The 18,531-nt window shown below is 39.4% G+C and overlaps 2 protein-coding genes, 1 long non-coding RNA gene and 2 other non-coding genes across 6 annotated transcripts in view; 1 reads left to right on the top strand and 4 right to left on the bottom strand.

Moving 5' to 3' along the window:
• LOC102314400 overlaps positions 1-5,051 on the bottom strand; it is a 21,521-nt gene extending 16,470 nt beyond the window's left edge. Inside the window, exon 1 of the long non-coding RNA XR_316802.2 lies at positions 4,868-5,051. This is a non-coding gene — a long non-coding RNA (uncharacterized LOC102314400). The remainder of the gene's footprint in view (positions 1-4,867) is intronic.
• LOC121815539 lies at positions 310-473 on the bottom strand. Its single transcript, XR_006055168.1, has one exon. It is a non-coding gene; the product is annotated as a U1 spliceosomal RNA (small nuclear RNA).
• LOC121815542 lies at positions 3,546-3,736 on the bottom strand. Its single transcript, XR_006055171.1, has one exon. It is a non-coding gene; the product is annotated as a U2 spliceosomal RNA (small nuclear RNA).
• A 1,520-nt stretch (positions 5,052-6,571) lies between the features above and the next one.
• On the top strand, positions 6,572-11,936 carry LOC102289133 (V-set and transmembrane domain-containing protein 5). Of its 2 annotated transcripts, none has more exons than XM_005937993.3 (4): positions 6,572-6,951; positions 9,379-9,705; positions 10,287-10,430; positions 11,893-11,936. In XM_005937993.3, the coding sequence occupies exons 1-4, from the start codon at positions 6,876-6,878 to the stop codon at positions 11,928-11,930; spliced, it is 585 nt and encodes a 194-aa protein (XP_005938055.1). In that variant the 5' UTR covers positions 6,572-6,875; the 3' UTR covers positions 11,931-11,936. The 2 variants fall into 2 exon arrangements, with proteins under 2 accessions (XP_005938055.1, XP_005938054.1); XM_005937992.3 differs by lacking the exon at positions 11,893-11,936 and adding an exon at positions 10,504-11,158.
• Positions 11,937-12,946: 1,010 nt separating this feature from the next.
• Positions 12,947-17,887, bottom strand: LOC102291482 (mediator of RNA polymerase II transcription subunit 17; the record flags this gene model as incomplete). Its single annotated transcript, XM_005938001.3, has 6 exons — positions 12,947-13,415; positions 13,943-14,102; positions 14,223-14,340; positions 16,445-16,582; positions 16,915-17,099; positions 17,687-17,887. Coding segments are annotated over 6 exons (1,011 nt in total), but the record flags the coding sequence as incomplete, so codon positions are not given.
• Between the last annotated feature and the right edge of the window lie 644 nt (positions 17,888-18,531).

Here is an 18,531-nt window from a genome sequence, read left to right as displayed (position 1 = left end):
AGTAGTGGCCTTTCGCACATGCGTTGTACGGATCGGGTAGTGACAAGCACAAAGTGTGAACACTTCCCTCCAGTCCAGAGACAAACCACACACCACCTAACAGAACTCTATCAGCCTCTAGTGGAGATTAGTGGGAACTTTATACTGTGGGAAGATTATACTGAACACAAAGTCCTGTTTAGTGTAGTACTTTACTACAAAGTCTTCATTCATTCAGTAACCTTTTCTCTAATAACAGAGCTTTCAGAGACTTGATAAACAGCAGGACACTAATATATCTGTTTCTTCTATTTCCTTTGAACATGTGATCAGGGGAGAGCGCGAACGCAGTCCCCCACTACCAGAAATTATGCAGTCGAGATTCCCACATTTGGGGAATTCGCAGGGGTCAGCACAACCGGAGTGCAATGGCTGAGCCTCGCCCTGGGTGAACCACCTTCTTGATCATGGTATCTCCCCTGCCAGGTAAGTATGAGTTGTTCACCTCACACATGGGGGACTCTTTCACACACAAACCCTGCACACTCACGGTGCTCACAATCTCACAATCAACACAAACACAGCCTGCAGGAGGCTGGGACTACACACTAGTTATATACACAGGAAGGAGCTTCCAACAGAGCCACATCAGGTTATTTAGTTTAAAATATACGGGGAGTCTTTCCCATCATGCATTGCTGCATCTGCACAACAAAAGCTAACTGAAAGATCAACATTTTTCATCCATTTAACCTCCTTAAATCCACCAACAAACAAACAGGAAGTTCAAGTAACTCCAAGTTGAATCAAACTGCAGCTGAAAACTGTTTGATTCACGTCTGATGTTTAGAAAAAAGGAAAAAACGCATAAAGCGCACACGTTTTCTGCCAACAGCACAACCACTTCCTGTTCCTTTGTTATCTGCTGCTGAACAGTTCACTCTCCTCCTGCTGCTGCCCCCTACTGTCCCGGAGGAACACTCACTTTAATCATTTCAAACTACATTCTGCAGCTTCAGACTCCTCTCAATATTTGACTCTCATTGTTTGACTCAATAGGTCAAACAAAAGTATTTGAACCTGTCACTGCTTTTATTGGAGATTCATTCACATCTGTCTGCATTCAATTTCTAATTGCTCTTGGCTGACGCTCGCTCTTGCCATCTGATTACTCAATGCGATTCCATTTTTAAAAGTCTGCAGCCAGTCACATACTTTGGGCATTTCCTCTCTGGGTTGTAAGTTTGCCGTACCCTGAATGTTCACCTTGACCAGTGATAACAGTGAGAAAGACAAGATCGACTGACCTATCAGAAAACACAGATTAAGGACGAGTCCACCGCATGAGCTCCCTGCAGCTCACAGGGACCAAGAACAAATGCTGCAGCTGGAGTTGAGTTTAGGCCCTTCTGCACATAACAAAGCCTGGACTGCCATGACTGCAGAAGTATGCTTCTCCTTCTTACACCTGAACTAACAAATATAAATGTCATGCTTGGTGAAATACACGACAGCTGCAGAGAAAAACAAATGGCACCAAATGGTCAAGATGAGATGCTGCTATCAGCCAGATATCTGGAACTACATCGGACATTCTGCAGAGCAGCATTCCTGTCCACTTTTGCAGTGACAGGAAACAAGATGATGAGGGGGTGATAGCTGGATCAATATTTCCTACTATTCTCCCTCATCTCACAGGCGACCCTCAGTAACTGTCCAGATCCAAAATCAAATACAAAACCTATTACAGAAGAGCCGAAGCCTTTTCTTACTTTAAATGTTACTTCAATGCATGCATTTTGCAAGAATTACACTTCTTACAGCGAAATAGGGCTGCAGCGATTCATCAAGTATTTTGAAAAATTGGATTATAAACAATCCTCAACACAGTCTTTGCTTCGCTGCTTCATTTAATGCCCAGCTCTGTAGCCTGCCGATGTGTTCAAGGATGTAAACGCGTGCATTTCACCTGCATTTGCGACTAAAAGCAGACCTGCGATACAAAGGGATTTAGGAGCAGCGTGTGAATAAAAAGTCTGACAATATTAAGCAAACACAGGGCCCAGTTTTGAAAAGAAGCACTGACATCACCACAGCAACAGTGACGTTACGTTGGACACTAAATTATTATTAATATTAATTAATGTCTACACCATCATAACATCTTGTTTGCAGCAGCATAAAAACTTTGCATCAAAGGCAAACTTCAGACTGCTGATATACTCGCATCGCTGCATTGCAGGCACCACATTCTCCTTTAAAGGCTTACAGACAGAAATTCACTGCACACTTAAACAAGCAGACGCATGAACAAAATCTCAAAGCCTTCCACGAAGACAGTAAAGATTCATTTTTTCTATCTTATTTTAGATTGCATATTTATCTTACTTTATTTGGCTTTGACTTTACTTGAGCGCATTTATATATTTTGGCAGTTAAGAAAATATTTTCTTTAAAAAATTACAATTTCAGATGTCACGTAAATACAAAAGGTTTGGGGGTCTTTTTAGAAAAATGAAACAATTGATGGGTAAAAAAAAACATCAATAGATCAATCTATTACCAAAATAACCCAATAGATGCAGCTGATATAGTCATAGTCAGATTTACCAAGGAATGAGCCAACTTTAAGAGAAAAGCGCTTCGGATAATAAACATAAAGACCAAACCCACAGCCCACAGAGAGCTGCTGGGTGACACAGCCACTTATTTCATGAACAACAGAACAGTTTTCATAGCAAGAGATTGTTATACGTCACTGGACACAGGCAGGCACGTACTAGGGTTTAACATTTTCTCTCTCAGGCACATTCAGTGAAACACATAAAGACGACCCAGGTTCTACTTCAGAAAATAATAGATGGTTAAGAAGCAGACTGGACTACTGTAAATAAGACATTTAGTCTCACTGGAACTAGCTGTATAAATGAAGGTTAAATAAAATAAAAATATTTACTGCAAGCAAAATAAAAATATTATCCACCAGCACTGCACCTTTTTCTTCTCTAATCAGAATACTTTAATAATCCTTAAGGAAATTGTGTGGGTTACAGTTGCTCCAAGAGGATAACAGTAACAGACTGAAATAAATAAATAATATAATATATTACAAAGCCTACAAAATATGAGAAATAGCTCTAAATCACAAGCTGCTTTCTGTTTCTACTGAAATAAATGTGCCAATATATAGAAAAGGATATTGGAAAATGATCAATAGAAGACTTAAAGACAATAAATGTAGATGTGGTTTTGTTTCCCACTGTAGATGGATAAATAAACAATTTTCCACAAACTGCAGACAATTTGTTTCCCTGCCAGCTTTAGTCAGGCATTGGAAAATCTCATTAAATACATTTTTTTTTAAATCCACCAAGATACAATTTTTTTGTGTGCTGCTTTGTCTGCAGTAACTATGTGTTTGCATCATTGTTGTGTTGCAACTTAATATAATAATTTGGAATCTAACATTCCAAATTGGTGATAAGCAACAAGAAACCGTAAGGGGTCTCAGTTACTCTGGTGCTGTGACCACCTGGCCAAACTTTCAATATTTTTCCACATGTTTAGGGGGGTGCACCGTTCCTGGAAATACTGCAATACCAGGTCGATGCGTGGAGTGGACGGAGCAAGCCCCTATTCCATCTCCCTGCTCCAAAAATCAATTTAATATATGGTCCCCGGATAGGGGACGTATCAGATATTAAACTGATAAGAACAGATACTACACTTGATCTTAGCCAAAAGGCCGAGAAGCGATGCCGGGAATACGTCGGAGCAGACGGAGTCACTTCCCGCACAGTCTCCCTCACTCACGGTTCGGAAAAAGAATGCTTTTTATTTCAAGACATAAAACGGTAGCCATAAGGTCATCAGATTAGGTATAACCAGTGTTATGTTGAATCCCGTTTTATTTATGTCTACTAACGTTCGCAAATAAATAATATCTTGCCTTCCGGTACACGTGGTACGCGTCACTCCAATGGGAAACGAAAGCGCAAAACAAGAAATAAACTGCATTTTTAAGCACATTAACGCCGCAACCTAGACCCAATACGCCAAGTGAGTGTTATTTTAACTTAACAAAACGGAACAAGCCCATCTGCTTATGTAAATTATTGTTTTAATGATTCAAGTTAGAATACATATATTGCGGCGCTTCACTAGCGGCCTCTGGTGGCGCGGAGGGTTAATTGCACTCTTCATGCCCCAAATCAAACACCCAGCAAAGAAATTTGCAGGTTAAAGCAGCAGGTGACGGCGAATAGGTCTGACTACAGATAAAGGGTAAACTCCGGTCACTTTTTTTTTTACGTGTACAGTTTGTAAAATAAGGCAGAGTGAATTAACAAATAACATCAGCACAGACCCTCCATAAAAGTGTCCACAGATTTAACAAAAACACATGTTAGGGTTAAATTAACTTTATCTCAACTCCTCCACTCTCACACAGCTGTGTCAAATCAAACTGACAACTTATAAAAGCGTCCACTCAGTTTGTGACTGCTACAATGCACGTGAGCACGGGCACTGTGGTACACGTGGAAGCAACATGGCGAAATCTCTGTGAAAGGGGATTAGGGGACGAAAAAAACAAAATAATAATAAGTAAATATGCCTTTAGCGCACTTGGAGCAATCTCGTGTGGGGACACGTATTAATTCACCAAAAATATAAAAATTAGAAGTTTTATTACAAACTCAGAACGGCTTAATTTAGGCACGCTAGCTCGCTATTTTAGCTAATCCCCACATTCGTGCTGCGTCACACAGAAATTTGGTCGAAGACAAGAAATGCACGACCGAAATTTACCGCTTGGTAACTTTTATCAGAACATAACAGCAACGTCGGATTAGATAAACAAAATGCCACTTAGTAAAAATGAACTTACCAGAAGTCACCTTCAGGACTTCAAGGGTTTCTCATGTGCTAAAGCGCGAGCGCGTGAAGTTCGAACATGCGCAGAGGTCGTGAGCTTGGACGCCAGTAACCGGAACTTTTTGTTTTTAATTAATAAGTCAATTAACGGACATGCGAAAATACAAAAATACATTGTAGACACAGAAAATAATAAAAAAATAAAATAAAATGAAAAAATAACTAATGATAGTCTTTGCCACGGAAATAAAAAGGGTCACACTTACAAAAATTGAGTAAAGAAAGACTCCTACAGCTGGAGGTTACACTCCTTCAACCATCAGTTTACGAATGGTTTCATTTTAACACGTACGAATTTATGTGTATTAAATTTATTTCACATTAAAACAAAGTCATGCTCTAAATTTGATTAGTCACGTGCTCTTTAATTTTAACATTTATTTTTTGTATGTTATGCACGGCTCTTATTTTACAATCAGTATTATTTTTATTTATTATAGTGATTACTGTTGTTGCTGGAGGTACTGTTATTATAATTATCAGTAACATTAGTTGTTCTAGTATTAGTATTAATATTAACAAAGTATATCTGATCTTTTTATTTTAATTCAGATTTCTTGTCTTGTAGTGAGCTGCAAATATTGTTCGAGGCAGACTGCAGTAATTCACAAAAACAAATACATTATTCCCACACAATACACAGTCACTCACATCCAAGTAAGACCTTATTATATCTCATTTAGCATTTTGAAGCTTATTTCTTTAACTTCATTCATCTCTAACCATAAATCTACCAAATGTTCTGGCTTTTATGGTAATGGAATTCTTCACAGAGCACCTCATGCTTTAACAGATGCCATCCATTTAACTGAGCTACAACCAACTCTCTGTTCATCCATGTACAAATACTCTGAGTGTTTTTTGTTTGTTATTCTATGATGTAACATGTTTGATGCCAGTGCTTTCTTTGTTACTTATGTGTTACGTCACATTTTGTAACAATGGGTATTTAGTTTATCTTTAATCATACTGTACATTTTATTTTTATTTATTTTTATTCATTCTTAACTAGGGAATGGAGGAGTCTTTTATTTTATTGCAGTGTTGCAATTGAGTATCACATGGGCTTTACTTGTAAATTTTAAATTTTATTCTTGGGTTAATGTAATTTATTCTCGACCTTGGAGCCAAATGTTTGTTTTATTTTATTTAATTTTGATGTTGTAACTCAGTCTTGTATGGGTTTAAATTGGTATCCAACTTGTTCTTTTGTTTTGTTTTTAATATTCCTTTCATTTATATATGTTGGATTTTTATTGTGTGCTTTGGTGCAGCCTTGTCTAACACTGGTCTTGGTAAGCGCATAAATTCATTAAAAAAACACCCTTAGAGTCTAAAATGATTATAAACTAAGTAACAGCGAGAAATAAGACCTGGGTTACCTACAGACAGTCAGCTTTAATATGCCTCCTAAAGGGAAGTTTCATTTGACTGTCACTGTGTGTGTGTTTTTAGGTGCATACATGTGAATACAGTACTTCCTGTTTGACATGTTTTGCCAGGTGTGTCGCTACTTGATTCCACCTGTCCCACTTTCATTTTGTGACAGTGTGTCTGCAGATAGACAAGTAAGTGGTTGCAATAGGTAAATTAGAATATACTGCTCAACGGCTTTCAGCCTTCAGTTGTGTGTGAGTGTGCGAGAGAGCACTGCCACACAAGGACTACATGTTTGCTCAGTAATCTCCGGCTCAACCTGTCTGATAGGTGTGGGCTGGCTGGCAGTGACTTGCGCAGATATGTCAAATCCAACACAGTCTTGAGAGAGAGGAGGGAAGCTTTTGCATTCCTGAAAAGCAGAAGGAAAGCAATAGAAGAACAACTTTCAGAAACTCCAGGAAGTCAAACAGAAGAAGAAGAAACCATGGGAAAAGGTGAAAGGCGAGGAGAATGCTACAAAATGTAAAATAAACCCGGGAAGCTTCTTCTGCAGCAGTTCGACAGATGGGTCTGGAATCCTAATGTGGCATTTCAGGCTCTGGGAAATACAAGATGTTGCTGTTTTTCTCAGCATCATGTTATATATGTGCCACCTAGGTAAGCTCAACACATTCCTAATTCTGCTGCTTTATCTTTGTGGTACGACCTACCTATGTTTGTTTAACACTTGAAATGTTGGATGAAGTTTCGGTCCTGTCAGTAGAAAGTAAATATAGGCGATCATGGCAGAAGTGGGAAGTAAAAAGGTCAATATTCCCTAATATTATCTAAGCAGAGCTCAGGCATGTAGCCATGAAACCGTGCTGAAGCCTGATAGGGAATTTATTACATAATGTCTGATCTGTTTCTATTGTTGAGGTCCCGAGGAGTCAAGCCCCCGCTCTATAACACGATGAGCCCACTCTCTCTTTCTCTGGCTGTATCGTGTCTGCAACCACGTGACAGTCAGAAAGCTGAAGATTGCAAAGTACCTTATCTGAACTATAAAACGGCAACCACTCAAGGCTTCAGAACCTATAAAGCTGTGTCCCACCGACATAACGATCCTAGAAATAACATCCGAATGCCCAGAAGTGTTGTTTCCAAAAAAAATCTGAATCTAAACCAAATCTCAGGAAACACAAAACAAAAGTAGCAAAATTAAAAGCGAACCAGGGTGCAGGAAACAGTCAAAAGAAAATACATCAGAGCTGCTTTAAAAAGTATTTATGTGATTTCTTAACAGAAAAATAAGGAAAGAGTCAGTCGGGGTTTGTTGGTAAAAGGTTTTTTTGGGGGGGGGAGTCCAGACAAAAAGATATCTCCCATACTGACTTGCTTCTCAGTCAGCGCTAGTATTTTTCATTTTAAATTCTTGCTTCATTAAACAAACACACTACCAGCAGAACCAGATCTCTCCCTGACACGCACGTGAAAATATGCATTAAAGCTTGGCCTAAACACACTGCCTCTTATATTCATTCTGATACCTCCCAGCTAGTTTGACTAGTTTTAATCCTCTGGGGAAAAGAGGATGGGGGTGGGGGATCAGACAGAGCAGAGGCAGAGCAGGAGACATGCCACAGTGTTTGTCAGGAACAGCAGCTAACCGTGTCATGGTGGAATGAGTCCTTTTTATGGCGCTCGATTGTGTCACACACCAGCATGTTTCTACTCTAATTGCTATCACTGTGACTCAAGTCTCTCCCCCCACCACTGAGAATCAACAGATTTTTCTTTAAAATAACATCCGTATATCTAATGATAAAAATGTTATCCTCATAGTTTGAATATTTTTTGAGTTACAGTCCGTTGAAATACAAAGGTTGGAACATTGTAATCTAAAGCCAAGATCTTGCTTTTGTTTCTTTTTCATAACCACCTTAACATAAGATATCGTGACATATGTCTTACTTTCAACAGCAGAGAATAGAATAGAATTAGAATAGAATTCAACTTTATTGTCATTGCACATGCACAGGTACAGGGCAACGAAATGCAGTTTGCATCCATCCAGAAGTGCTTTAGTGATATAGTTATATTACAATATATATTAGCAATAATATAGATATGTGAGTATATTACAGAAATGGGTCTATTATGTTATAATGTACACGGTATGAGCCACATTAATTTAATTCTAAAGCTAAAGAGTAACAGAAATATTTGTCATGCTCTTGCAGTTTTGAGCTGTTTTCATCTGTACTCTAGTGTTTTCTATGAATTCTGCTTCTAGTAACTCTGACTTTAGATTTTGTGAAGTGATATCACTGGGCTCTGGTTCAGTTGTCATGTTAGTGTTTGTTCCTCCAGCTGAGTCGTCTGTCTCTATGATCCTGTTTATTCTGAGTAGTGTTGTTTGTGTGTTTATTTCTTGTTTTACTTTGATAGACACTTTTCTCATGTGTCTTGTTTCCACTTCTTACTTCCTGTATGTATTGACTCTCGAATCCCCAGATATTGCCCAGTATGTAGTCCTGTCTCAGCCAAGTAAAGGCTCATTATCATTTGAATCTGCCTACGTGCCCGATGCTTGGGTCCTCTCTCTGCCAAGTTATGACACATGTATTGGTGTCCTGGATGTTTGATCTGTTTTCTGATCATTAATTCGAGAAAAGTTTAAAAAAATGCATTTTGGGTAAACTTTTAAAGGTCATATCACCTTGCAGGATAGGTGGCTGGATAAAACAAGTTATAGCACAGGAAAGGTCTCCCTTTACATGTATTTTGATACCAGAATCAGTTCAACATGTTGTAATTTAACCACATGTTAACACCTGTGAACGCAGCTTATGGCTGTTGAAGGAAGAAACAACACTGGTGTTCACGTCCTGTATAATAGTTTGGAAGTACCACTTTACTCAAACAACTTTAGGACTTTAGGAGAGTCTGGATCACTGAGGCTCTTTTTGCAATTTGCTGCTGTGTTAATTTTCTTCTGATGCAAAGCAGAATTTCCCTTTGACTTACTTACATTCAGCTGATTCTAGAATAACCCAGAGAATACAGACTAATGTATGCATGTATGTTCATGTGTTTGTTTAGCTGGAGCCATCTCCATATACTCTCCTCAGAGGAGCCTGATCCGCTCAGTGCAGGACGATGTGATCTTCTCAGTGAATTTCACCTGTAGCGGGATCCCAAACATACAATGGACTTTTATGTCAGGATTGGTGAGCCGGACGATAGGGGCCTGGCAGCCGGGGGGGTACACCAACATAACGGAGGACTACAGCAGCCGAGTGCAGGCCTATGACAACGGTTCGATGGGCCTGTCAGACCTGCGGCTGCAGGATGGTGGATTTTACGTGGTCACCATCACAGAATCAACTGGGAGCAGCAAGGATTTTGGTTTCGTCCTAAAAGTAAATGGTGAGAGTCTTTACATTAAAAAACAAAACAGAAAACTAACACACAACGAGGGAAAAAGAGCATAAAAGAAAGAAACAGTCCTGGCAGAACAGCTCAGTTTTTAAAGCTTAAGGTAATTAACAGCACTTCTGTCATACCTGTACAAAGAATTTCTTCACAGGATTTAAAAAAGCAGCACTAATCGTGATTAGAGCATCAACAAAAGCCCTCGGCTTCAGTTTGACGTAGTCTGACTGGCATTGTGGTAACAGTTGTTTGGATTTAAAGACGACAAACGCCCTGCCCAGATTTCCCAAACATGGCGTCTGTGGTTATTAGAGGCAGGCTCAGAACTGTTTTCCACACCAGACAGAGTAACTCTAAAGCAAATAAACTATGAAAATGAAGAATGGCACATGTGCTGTGATAATTTTAGGGAGGAATGAATGCAGGAAGGAAGAACATATGGATTGACCAAAGAGGGGAAGTCTTTTTTTTAACAAGTGAACATGATGAAAAATTATCTTTAATAAACAGATCAGCCCTATTTGCAGTTTAGTTTGCAGTAAATAAGATGTGGCTCCTGTGTTTCTGTCCTACAGAGGTTCTGTATGAGGACCTTCAGTACCTTACTGTCTCTTTTTTGGCCCTGGCCTGCTTGGCCGGCCTTCTTATGCTCACCATGTGGCTCCTGGACAAGGCCTACAAGAAGATAATGGCATGCAAGCGCAGGAGAGAGATGCCAGGTAAAGCCATGTGTAAACAGCAGAATCCATCTCAGTGAATATCCTCTAATGGTGTCAATGATTGTGCATTCAGGTGATGCCAGAAAAACAGGTTTGCAACTTGGAAATGTCTTGTGAATACCCATTCAGAAGATTTTGGATTGCTGGCATTGCTCAAACATATTCTTCCCTGATTTCTTGTATGGATATGTGCTGAAAACCTTCATAACCAAAATAGGTCACTCTACATGGAGGACAACTATGTAACCAAAACAAATAAATACAAAAAGATAAAAAGATTTGTGTGTCTGTTTCTCCTGCAAATATCCAGTGTTTTACAGAATTTATTACATTTTTGTGGCAATGATAATGGAAACACTACAGGACACCTTTATACACATTCATGCAATACTTTATTGTCTGCACTAAACAGGCATAGTCTGAACTACATGCAGTTTAACAGGTAGTCCATGGCAGACCTGCTGCTTTCAGGGATTTCAGGGCACATTTGCAGGCCAGTTTCCCCAAAACTCTCCCTGGTGCTGAGGATGAACTCTTGGTGCAGGTTTAGTCATAAAGTTCTGTCATGCAGAAGTTTGGGGCAGAAATTTTGAACACAGAAAGAGTGCCATCAGATTCTGATCCATCATGCTATACCAGGGGTAGGCAACTGCAGGCCTCGAGTGCCGGTGTCCTGGAGGTTTTAGATGTGTCCATGATCCATCACAGCTGATTTAATGGGCTAAATGACTCCTCAGCATTTCTTGAAGTTCTCCAGAGGCCTGGTAATGAACTAATCATTTGATTCAGGTGTGTTAACCCAGGGTGCGATCTAAAACCTGCAGGACACCAGCACTCGAGGCCTGGAGTTGCCTACCCCTGTGCTATACCATCTGGAAACTTACAGCAGCTTAATTTTTCAGCATGACAATGATCCCAAACACACTGCTAGCACAGTAAATGCACACCTGGATAGAAAAACACACAGTGGAACACCATCAGTCATGGACTGGCCTCCTCAGAGTCCTGACACAATATTATTGAAGCAGTGTGGGATCATCTTCAGAGAGAACAGAACACGAAGCAGCCAAATCCAAAGAATAGCCATAGAACTATTCCTGAAGACTACTACTAAATAAGTTACAAACTGGTTTCATATAGGAGGCAAATAAAACCTGATACAGTGTCTGAAGTGTGGCTGCTTTTTTAGGTAATGGGTGAAATAATAAAGAAGACAATTTTCCGCATAAACACGTTTGTGAGCGTGTTGTTTTATCTAAAGTTAAAATGTGTTCTTCTTACCACTGCATGCTTGTGTGGAGAATAAATATAGGTTGAAGGGTGTGATGGTTGACTATGGTTTGACTCTATCATTGTATCACAGTAAGGGTGTGTTTGAGTGCAAAGGTCTGTGAAGACCTATTATAGCTTCGTTTGTTGTCTTAATCATGTATTGACACTTTAATCCCTTTTTTTTTTGCAGAAAACGATGTGACTGAGCTGCAGATAATGAACGTCTGAGTGATGACTCACCTGAAATGGCCAATCAAAGCTGTCAGTGATACAACATGAGGACATACTTTTGAAGGTGGAATGTTTTGTACATCAAACTGTCCTCTTTATATACTCTAGTTACTTACAGCTCAAAGCATGACCAGTCAGTTATGAACACCTGCACTGTGTTGATATTTTGTACTGATATTGATATTTACAGATGACTGTCACTGAATGAGTGAATGTGAATATACCACCGATGATACAGGAACACAATAAATCTTGTATTTATTCTCTAAGCAAAGAAACTGTGTGACTTTATTTTACTCATGACCAAGGGTTAAACTGGGCTGGTTTAATTAATAAGCAATTAAATCAGATTATTTCATGATAACAAAAAACGAGTTTCGCTTTTGTGTGCTGCAGGCTGGTGATAGTTTCAGCTGAGGCCTTGATGATACAGGCTCAGCAAATCAGAAAGTAATGTAAATAAAGTTGTGTCCAAAGCAGTCAAGTAGTAATTGCAGTTTGCTAAATCCACACGGAGCCATGAAGCTGCAGTGACACAGGTCAGCTGATCACGGCCCGGAAAAGGAAGAAAGGAAGAAATGCAGGAATAAAGAATGAATGAATGTAGAAACAAAAGAAAATAATTGTTTTTCTTTTATTACCTAAAGAAAAAATATCCGGTTCACAGTGCAAATGATTTTGTGATTTCTTTCTTAATGAACTCTCTCCTCCCTCGTGCCTACACAGGAACTTCAGGTTCCCCACCTGCCTGAAAGTCCAGAGTCCAGACTCAAAGTTAGTTTATCTAAAATGTTGTCACATCAGACAAATGGAGTGGTATTAAAACTGCACACACACACACACACACACACACACACACACACACACACACACACACACACACACACTCCTAAGACAACGTTGAACTTAATGTGGTCAAATTTAAAGTTTGAACCGGCAAATCCCTAAGTTCAGTTTTATAAACAGTGTCTCTTTGATCCATAGCTGTATTCTTAAGAAAAAGGACAAATATATGTAGACAGACTGCTTTTTATTTTGTATCAAACTGTTTGAGGTATATACACACAGTCCACACCTTACACTATAAGCAACAGGCAGAGGACACTTGTGTGGACAGACTTTACGGCGGTCCACAAGTTGGTTAAAAAATAAAAGAAATGAAAGTGCTGTCGATTCTTTCAAATGTGAGGAAGAGAGTCTATGAAGGAAGATTGTCCTCTTTAAATAAACTGTTATTTTGTGTGTGGGAGGAGTCAGCAGACAGAGTCAGCACCTAAGGACAGGGAGTCAGCGCCGCCATGAGGAGCTCCATCTTGTAGACAAAGTTTCGGCCCTCCATCTTGCTCCAATGGACCTCTTTGTACGGCCCTCTGAGGTGGCTCCACTTGGCGTCCTGGATGACGTCGCTCTTTGGCAGCTCTTTGATCTGGCTGCGAGGGAACTGCACCAAGACTTTGCAGCCGCTCTCTGGGCCGTTACGTACTGAAGAGAAAAGAAACTTTAATGAAAAACCACTGACAGTTATTTACTTTGCTGCATAATGATAAAGAGCTGCTGAGCAGACTTTTGTTGTTTTTAAACAATGACAATAAAGTTTCTCTCTTGTCTCGCCACACATTATTTTTCAGTGTTTACAGATATTCAGTATGAGTGTTGCATGGAAACCGGTTCATGATGCATTTCAATGATGTTTGAAGAGAGGAAGTTTCCCAAAGATTCCCCAACTTGTATCAACCTGTCTGCTTAATCCTGAGTAATTTTCCATGAACTGACAGACTGGGTGTCGTCTTGATTTATTACATTAGTTTCTGCCTTTTCTTTAAAAAAAAAAAAAATTATATATATAATTTTTTTTTTTTTTTTACATTTTAGCCTTTATTGGGGGGAGGTTAGCTAAGGGAGAGCCTGAATGTCTCATGCATAGAGGCATGAGTAGTACTGAGTTGCTGCTGCTAATATGCTCTTCCTACTACAGAGAAACCTGAGGATCCGAGAGCCATCAGTCTCACCTGAGATGGCGTACTCTCCGTTGGGAGAGGCAACAGTGACCGCGGAGGCATTTCCGATGCTCTCCACTGGGCCCAGACCTACATGGTTACTGAAGCTCAGGACGTGCCAGCCCATCACCTTAGCCAGCTGCTGAACTGCATGTACCTGATGCTGCGACATCTGTGAAAAGAAGGCAGGCATACGCAGAACTAAATACTGAAGCATTACAGTCAACAGTGTGCAGCCATGCTTCTAGTAAATTCAGCCTCCTCCAATAACTGTGGAAGTTACTGGTGTTACCTGTGAGAGGAGAAAGTCTTGCAGCTCCTGTTCCTGGTGTGACAGCGTGACCACACGTCCATCTCTGTGCACCACCCTGATCTGCTCCACACCGATGTTCAGCTGCAGCTGGATGGACCTAAACACACCAAATAAAACACAGTGAGCCTCATTTCAGAGGATCAAACACGCTGGTCCAGAGTCATGTAAACATCCATATATGAGGAGTGAAAAGCTTTTTTCACATCCATTTATTTATATAGTTCACAACAGCAGTGAACGAAAATAGAAAAATATAATGGTAAGAGGTAAGTGGAACCAAGATCTAGGCCATTTGCTTTGTTTGCAAAGTTTGCAAAGACTGCTAAATTTTGCCAAAGGTAGTTCACTCTTTGCAACACAGAACGCTGTTCTAAACAGATTTTTCAGGACTTCTTGTTGTGCTTAGTTTATTTTTCATATGTTTTTTGCAATTGGCGTTTGTTCAGGGAAAGATACTGTAGACTGAGCAATAATGCATTTCTTGCATTTCTCAAGGGTTCTGATGGGGTCTTTCTTAAAATTACTGGTCCCAGTAACAAAGGCACTTGTCGACTCAGAAATCGAGTGAAACTAATGACACACCCGGCAGAACTTTATGTTATTTAGCTCGTCATATTGCAGCCACAGAAATTCTTTTGTCCATGAAACCAAAAAAGCTGCGCTTTCTTTTTGCCTCATAGTCTGATTTGTCATAACTTTTCCATTTTGTGGTCGGCTTTTCTTTGGCTGTCCCCTCTTCACCCTGACCTGTCTTATTTGGCTCTGCAGAACTAAAATACCTGCGTAAATCCATCTGCTTTTACACAGGCACTTGCATAATGATCAGCAATTCTCTGCACAATCAACCTCTATGACATGTTTAAGCTTGCTGCGGAAGATTTCACTTGTCATATTTGCATAGTAAGCTAACGAGTGATAAGGAATTGGAGAGGAATTAATCTGTCACTCACCAATCAGTACTGCTGCTCTCTAGTCACAGTTTGCGCAATGGCAAAGTGAACGTGAAGCAAAAAACAAAAACAAAAAAAGCGCAAATTTAAACGCGATTTCATTATGTCACATACTGACAGTGGCTCTTCGATGCCAATGACAACATTACCCAGCTACGTTTGCGAAAGGATGCAAAAGTATTGACATATATTTTTTCTTCCTATGATAGCCTGATGAGCAGGGCTGAGATTGATTTTGGTAGCCTGACCGGAAAAATCGCTAGCCCCGGGACGTCAGGATAGCGATTTTGCGAGCCCTGAGACTATTAAATAATAAAAGCTGCAGCTATTGAATATTTTAGTAATCAAGTATCCTATTGATTATTCAAGTAACTGGATAAGAAATACGTCTGCCTTATAATAAATACTTAAAAGAGAAAAACAAAACAAAACAAACAAAAAAAACCCACAGGTTATCAAACCCCCCCCCCAAAAAAACAGGAAATAGAAAATTGTTATTTCTACAGTGTGTACCAATGTTGTAATATAACTACATACAATGCCCATAAAAAACAACAACAAAAAAACAGTCATGCAAATGAATTGCATGCAGTGGGTCAAATGTGGGTCAAAAGCCCTACTTTAAAGTCCTCTTTTCTTCACATCAAAGTTCATTAAGCAGGTTGTTTTTTGAAGGACCCTGCCAGCTGTTTCCCAGTAAAGGTTGTGATGGTGATAACAGTGCTCTGATTTGGACACTAGAAAAATGAGCTCACCGTCTCAGTTAGACAGTCACTGTTGCTGCTGTGTTATCAGTAATTTTGTTTAAAAACTGGGGACCATGTGGGTTTAATGTTGTCATACTTTTTATTCACATGCTGCTCCTAGATACATTTCTATTGCAGGTTTGTTTTTAGTTGCAAATGTAGGTAAAACATTTGCATTTACATGGCGGCCACTGAGCGCTGCAGAGCAGAGCATTAAACAAATCAGCAAAGCAAAACTTTGTGTCAAGGAATTTTTCAATTGTTGAGTTTTTCGATTACAAAATACAAAATTTATTAATTCTAATAATTAAAAAAAATATATATTTTAAATTAAAATAACAATAGTACAAAATGAATAGTGAATATTTAGTAAATATTTAAAATCTGTAAATCTGTGATAATAAAAAATATAGTAAAAATAAAATGTACAAATAAAAAAATAAATAAAAATAAATATTGATATTTAAAATAATGAGTAAAATAAACTCCTCTGCACTCCACTTACTTGCAGATCTGCTCGTAGCCTTGTGAAGTGATGAGCACCTTGACACTGGACTCGTATACGTCATTAATGTTGGACCAGTGAGCCTGGATCTGTGGGTCTTCAATCCGACTGGCCAGACTATCGATGGTACGTGCCGTCCTGTTGACCACAAACACCGTGGTACCCGTGAAGAGTATTGCTAAGCATTATACAGCCAACAAAAAGTAGCTAACAACAATTCTTCTGTTAAAAGGTTCAATATTTTAAGATAAAAGGACATAATTTAATTTCCATAATCAGTTTGGGATTAATAAAGTATTCTGATTCTGATGAAACAACAAAGACAATGTGAGCCATCTGCTAGCCAAATGTAGGCAAACGCTGCTTTTTTGGGCTGCTAAAGTTTCTGGAGCTCCTAAATTTGCAGTAAAATTCAATATTGCTGCTGGTAACTGTTTCTGTATTTGTAAAATTACATCAGGATATTTTACCTGCGACGTAGGAAGATGTGTTTGGCCTGTTTGATCATCTTCTCCAGCAGCCCCTCAGTCTGCTGCCAACTGGAGATTTCTGCCTTGTCATAGGCCAGTGGCCCTGCCAAACGCAGACGTTTGTGCGCAAAGGGAGCGCTAGAAGGGTGCGGTATCACCACAGAGCTCAGCTGCTGCTTGTGAAACTATAAAAGAAACAAATGTTGCCAATGAAATGTGCACTGAGACAATGAAATTTAAATTAATAACAATAGAAGTGTCTCCTGGCAGAGTAGAAGATGACAGGTTTCCAGGGTTGTTGTAGGTAGAAGAACACAAATATCTTAATATCTAAAAAAAAAAATCCAACATTAAAACTTTAAATTTACAAGAAAAAACCCCTCATAGATTCCTTCACTTTGTAGCTGTATTTTTCTTGTAAGCACCCTCTGCTCAGAAATGACTGTCTCTTCCTGAGTGCAATTCAGCCGGTGCTCTCTCCCTGTTAAAAGGGAGTTCTTCCTCCCCACTATCACCAAGTAATACTGCAGGGGACTATTGCAGTTTTCTCTTTAATTCTCTACGGTCTTTATCTTGCATTCTAAGCACAATGAGACCTGACCAGTATTCCCTAACTGAGATGGATTTTTTGAGGATATATAGTTAAAAGTTAAAGGAAAAAGAGAAAAAAAAGGCAAAGCTTAAAAATATTTAACGCATTTCAGATCATATCTGGTAGGTTTCCTCCAGAGGTGGTTAATAGATTGCGCTCTACAGGAATCTCACTTCTCACCTCTCTCATCATCTGATGCAGATTGTGTTCTAGTACGTAAAGGTGGTCGTCCGGTTTGGGTTTCTCTGGAGATGCCCGGTTGTTTTTCTTCTCTCCCGTAGAGTGGCACAGTGAGATTGACAGCTGCAGACCTAGGGAGAGAAAAATCACAGGTGTGTTTGGAGGGGAGAATGACACTTTGGATGAATTAGGGCAGGAGGATCATCAAAGACTCCAGTCACCCCAGCCATAAACTGTTCAAACTACTTTACAATTTGAACAGTAAAGTACTGAGCAAGGTACTGCAGTATCCGGTCCCGAACCTGGACCGGATACTGCAGTACGTGACAATAAAAGTGATTTGATGTGATTTGATTTGAGTGTTCACTAAAAGTGAAAGAACATTCTTTACACTCTTGACAAATGTGAAAGCTGAATACCTCGACTTGATGACGGCTGCTCGTACGTAACATTAAGAATATTACTCAGAACATTAATATGGTGTTTGTTTTATAGATAAAAAGAGGAATGCAGCAGGTAGCACCTGTTACTTAACCTCCAGTAAAAGAGCACTAAAAAACAAAGAAAGAAATGAAAAAAAGCCCACATTAGTCAGTCATTATGTTAAATGTTATTCTAGCTGTCAGAGCGCTTCATGTTCGTATTCATGCCTCTCTGCTTTGTCTTTTGGTCACTTCCTGTTTTACTTCAAAGGTTGTTTTTATCGTGTCTTATTTTGGTTTTACCTCCTACTTTTTGGTCTTTTGTTTTCCTTTCCCCTCACTGTTCCCACATGTGTCTTGTTTTGTAATCAACTCTTTGTGTGTGTGTGTGTGTGTGTGTGTGTGTGTGTGTGTGTGTGTGTG

The sequence above is a fragment of the Haplochromis burtoni genome, unplaced genomic scaffold, assembly GCF_018398535.1.
Source record: "Haplochromis burtoni strain Fernald_Lab_line unplaced genomic scaffold, NCSU_Asbu1 Contig_238, whole genome shotgun sequence".
Lineage (NCBI taxonomy): Eukaryota > Metazoa > Chordata > Actinopteri > Cichliformes > Cichlidae > Haplochromis > Haplochromis burtoni.
The sequence above is the reverse complement of the archived record's forward strand: the minus strand, read 5'-3'. Positions and strand labels throughout refer to the sequence as shown.

Bases quoted from the DNA above. Each gene is read 5' to 3' on its own strand.
- LOC102289133 (XM_005937992.3), top strand. From the start codon at position 6,876: ATGTGGCATTTCAGGCTCTGGGAAATACAAGATGTTGCTGTTTTTCTC. The intron at 6,952-9,378 runs GTAAGCTCAACA...GTGTTTGTTTAG, and splicing joins GTTATATATGTGCCACCTAG to CTGGAGCCATCTCCATATAC. The intron at 9,706-10,286 runs GTGAGAGTCTTT...TCTGTCCTACAG, and splicing joins TTTCGTCCTAAAAGTAAATG to AGGTTCTGTATGAGGACCTT.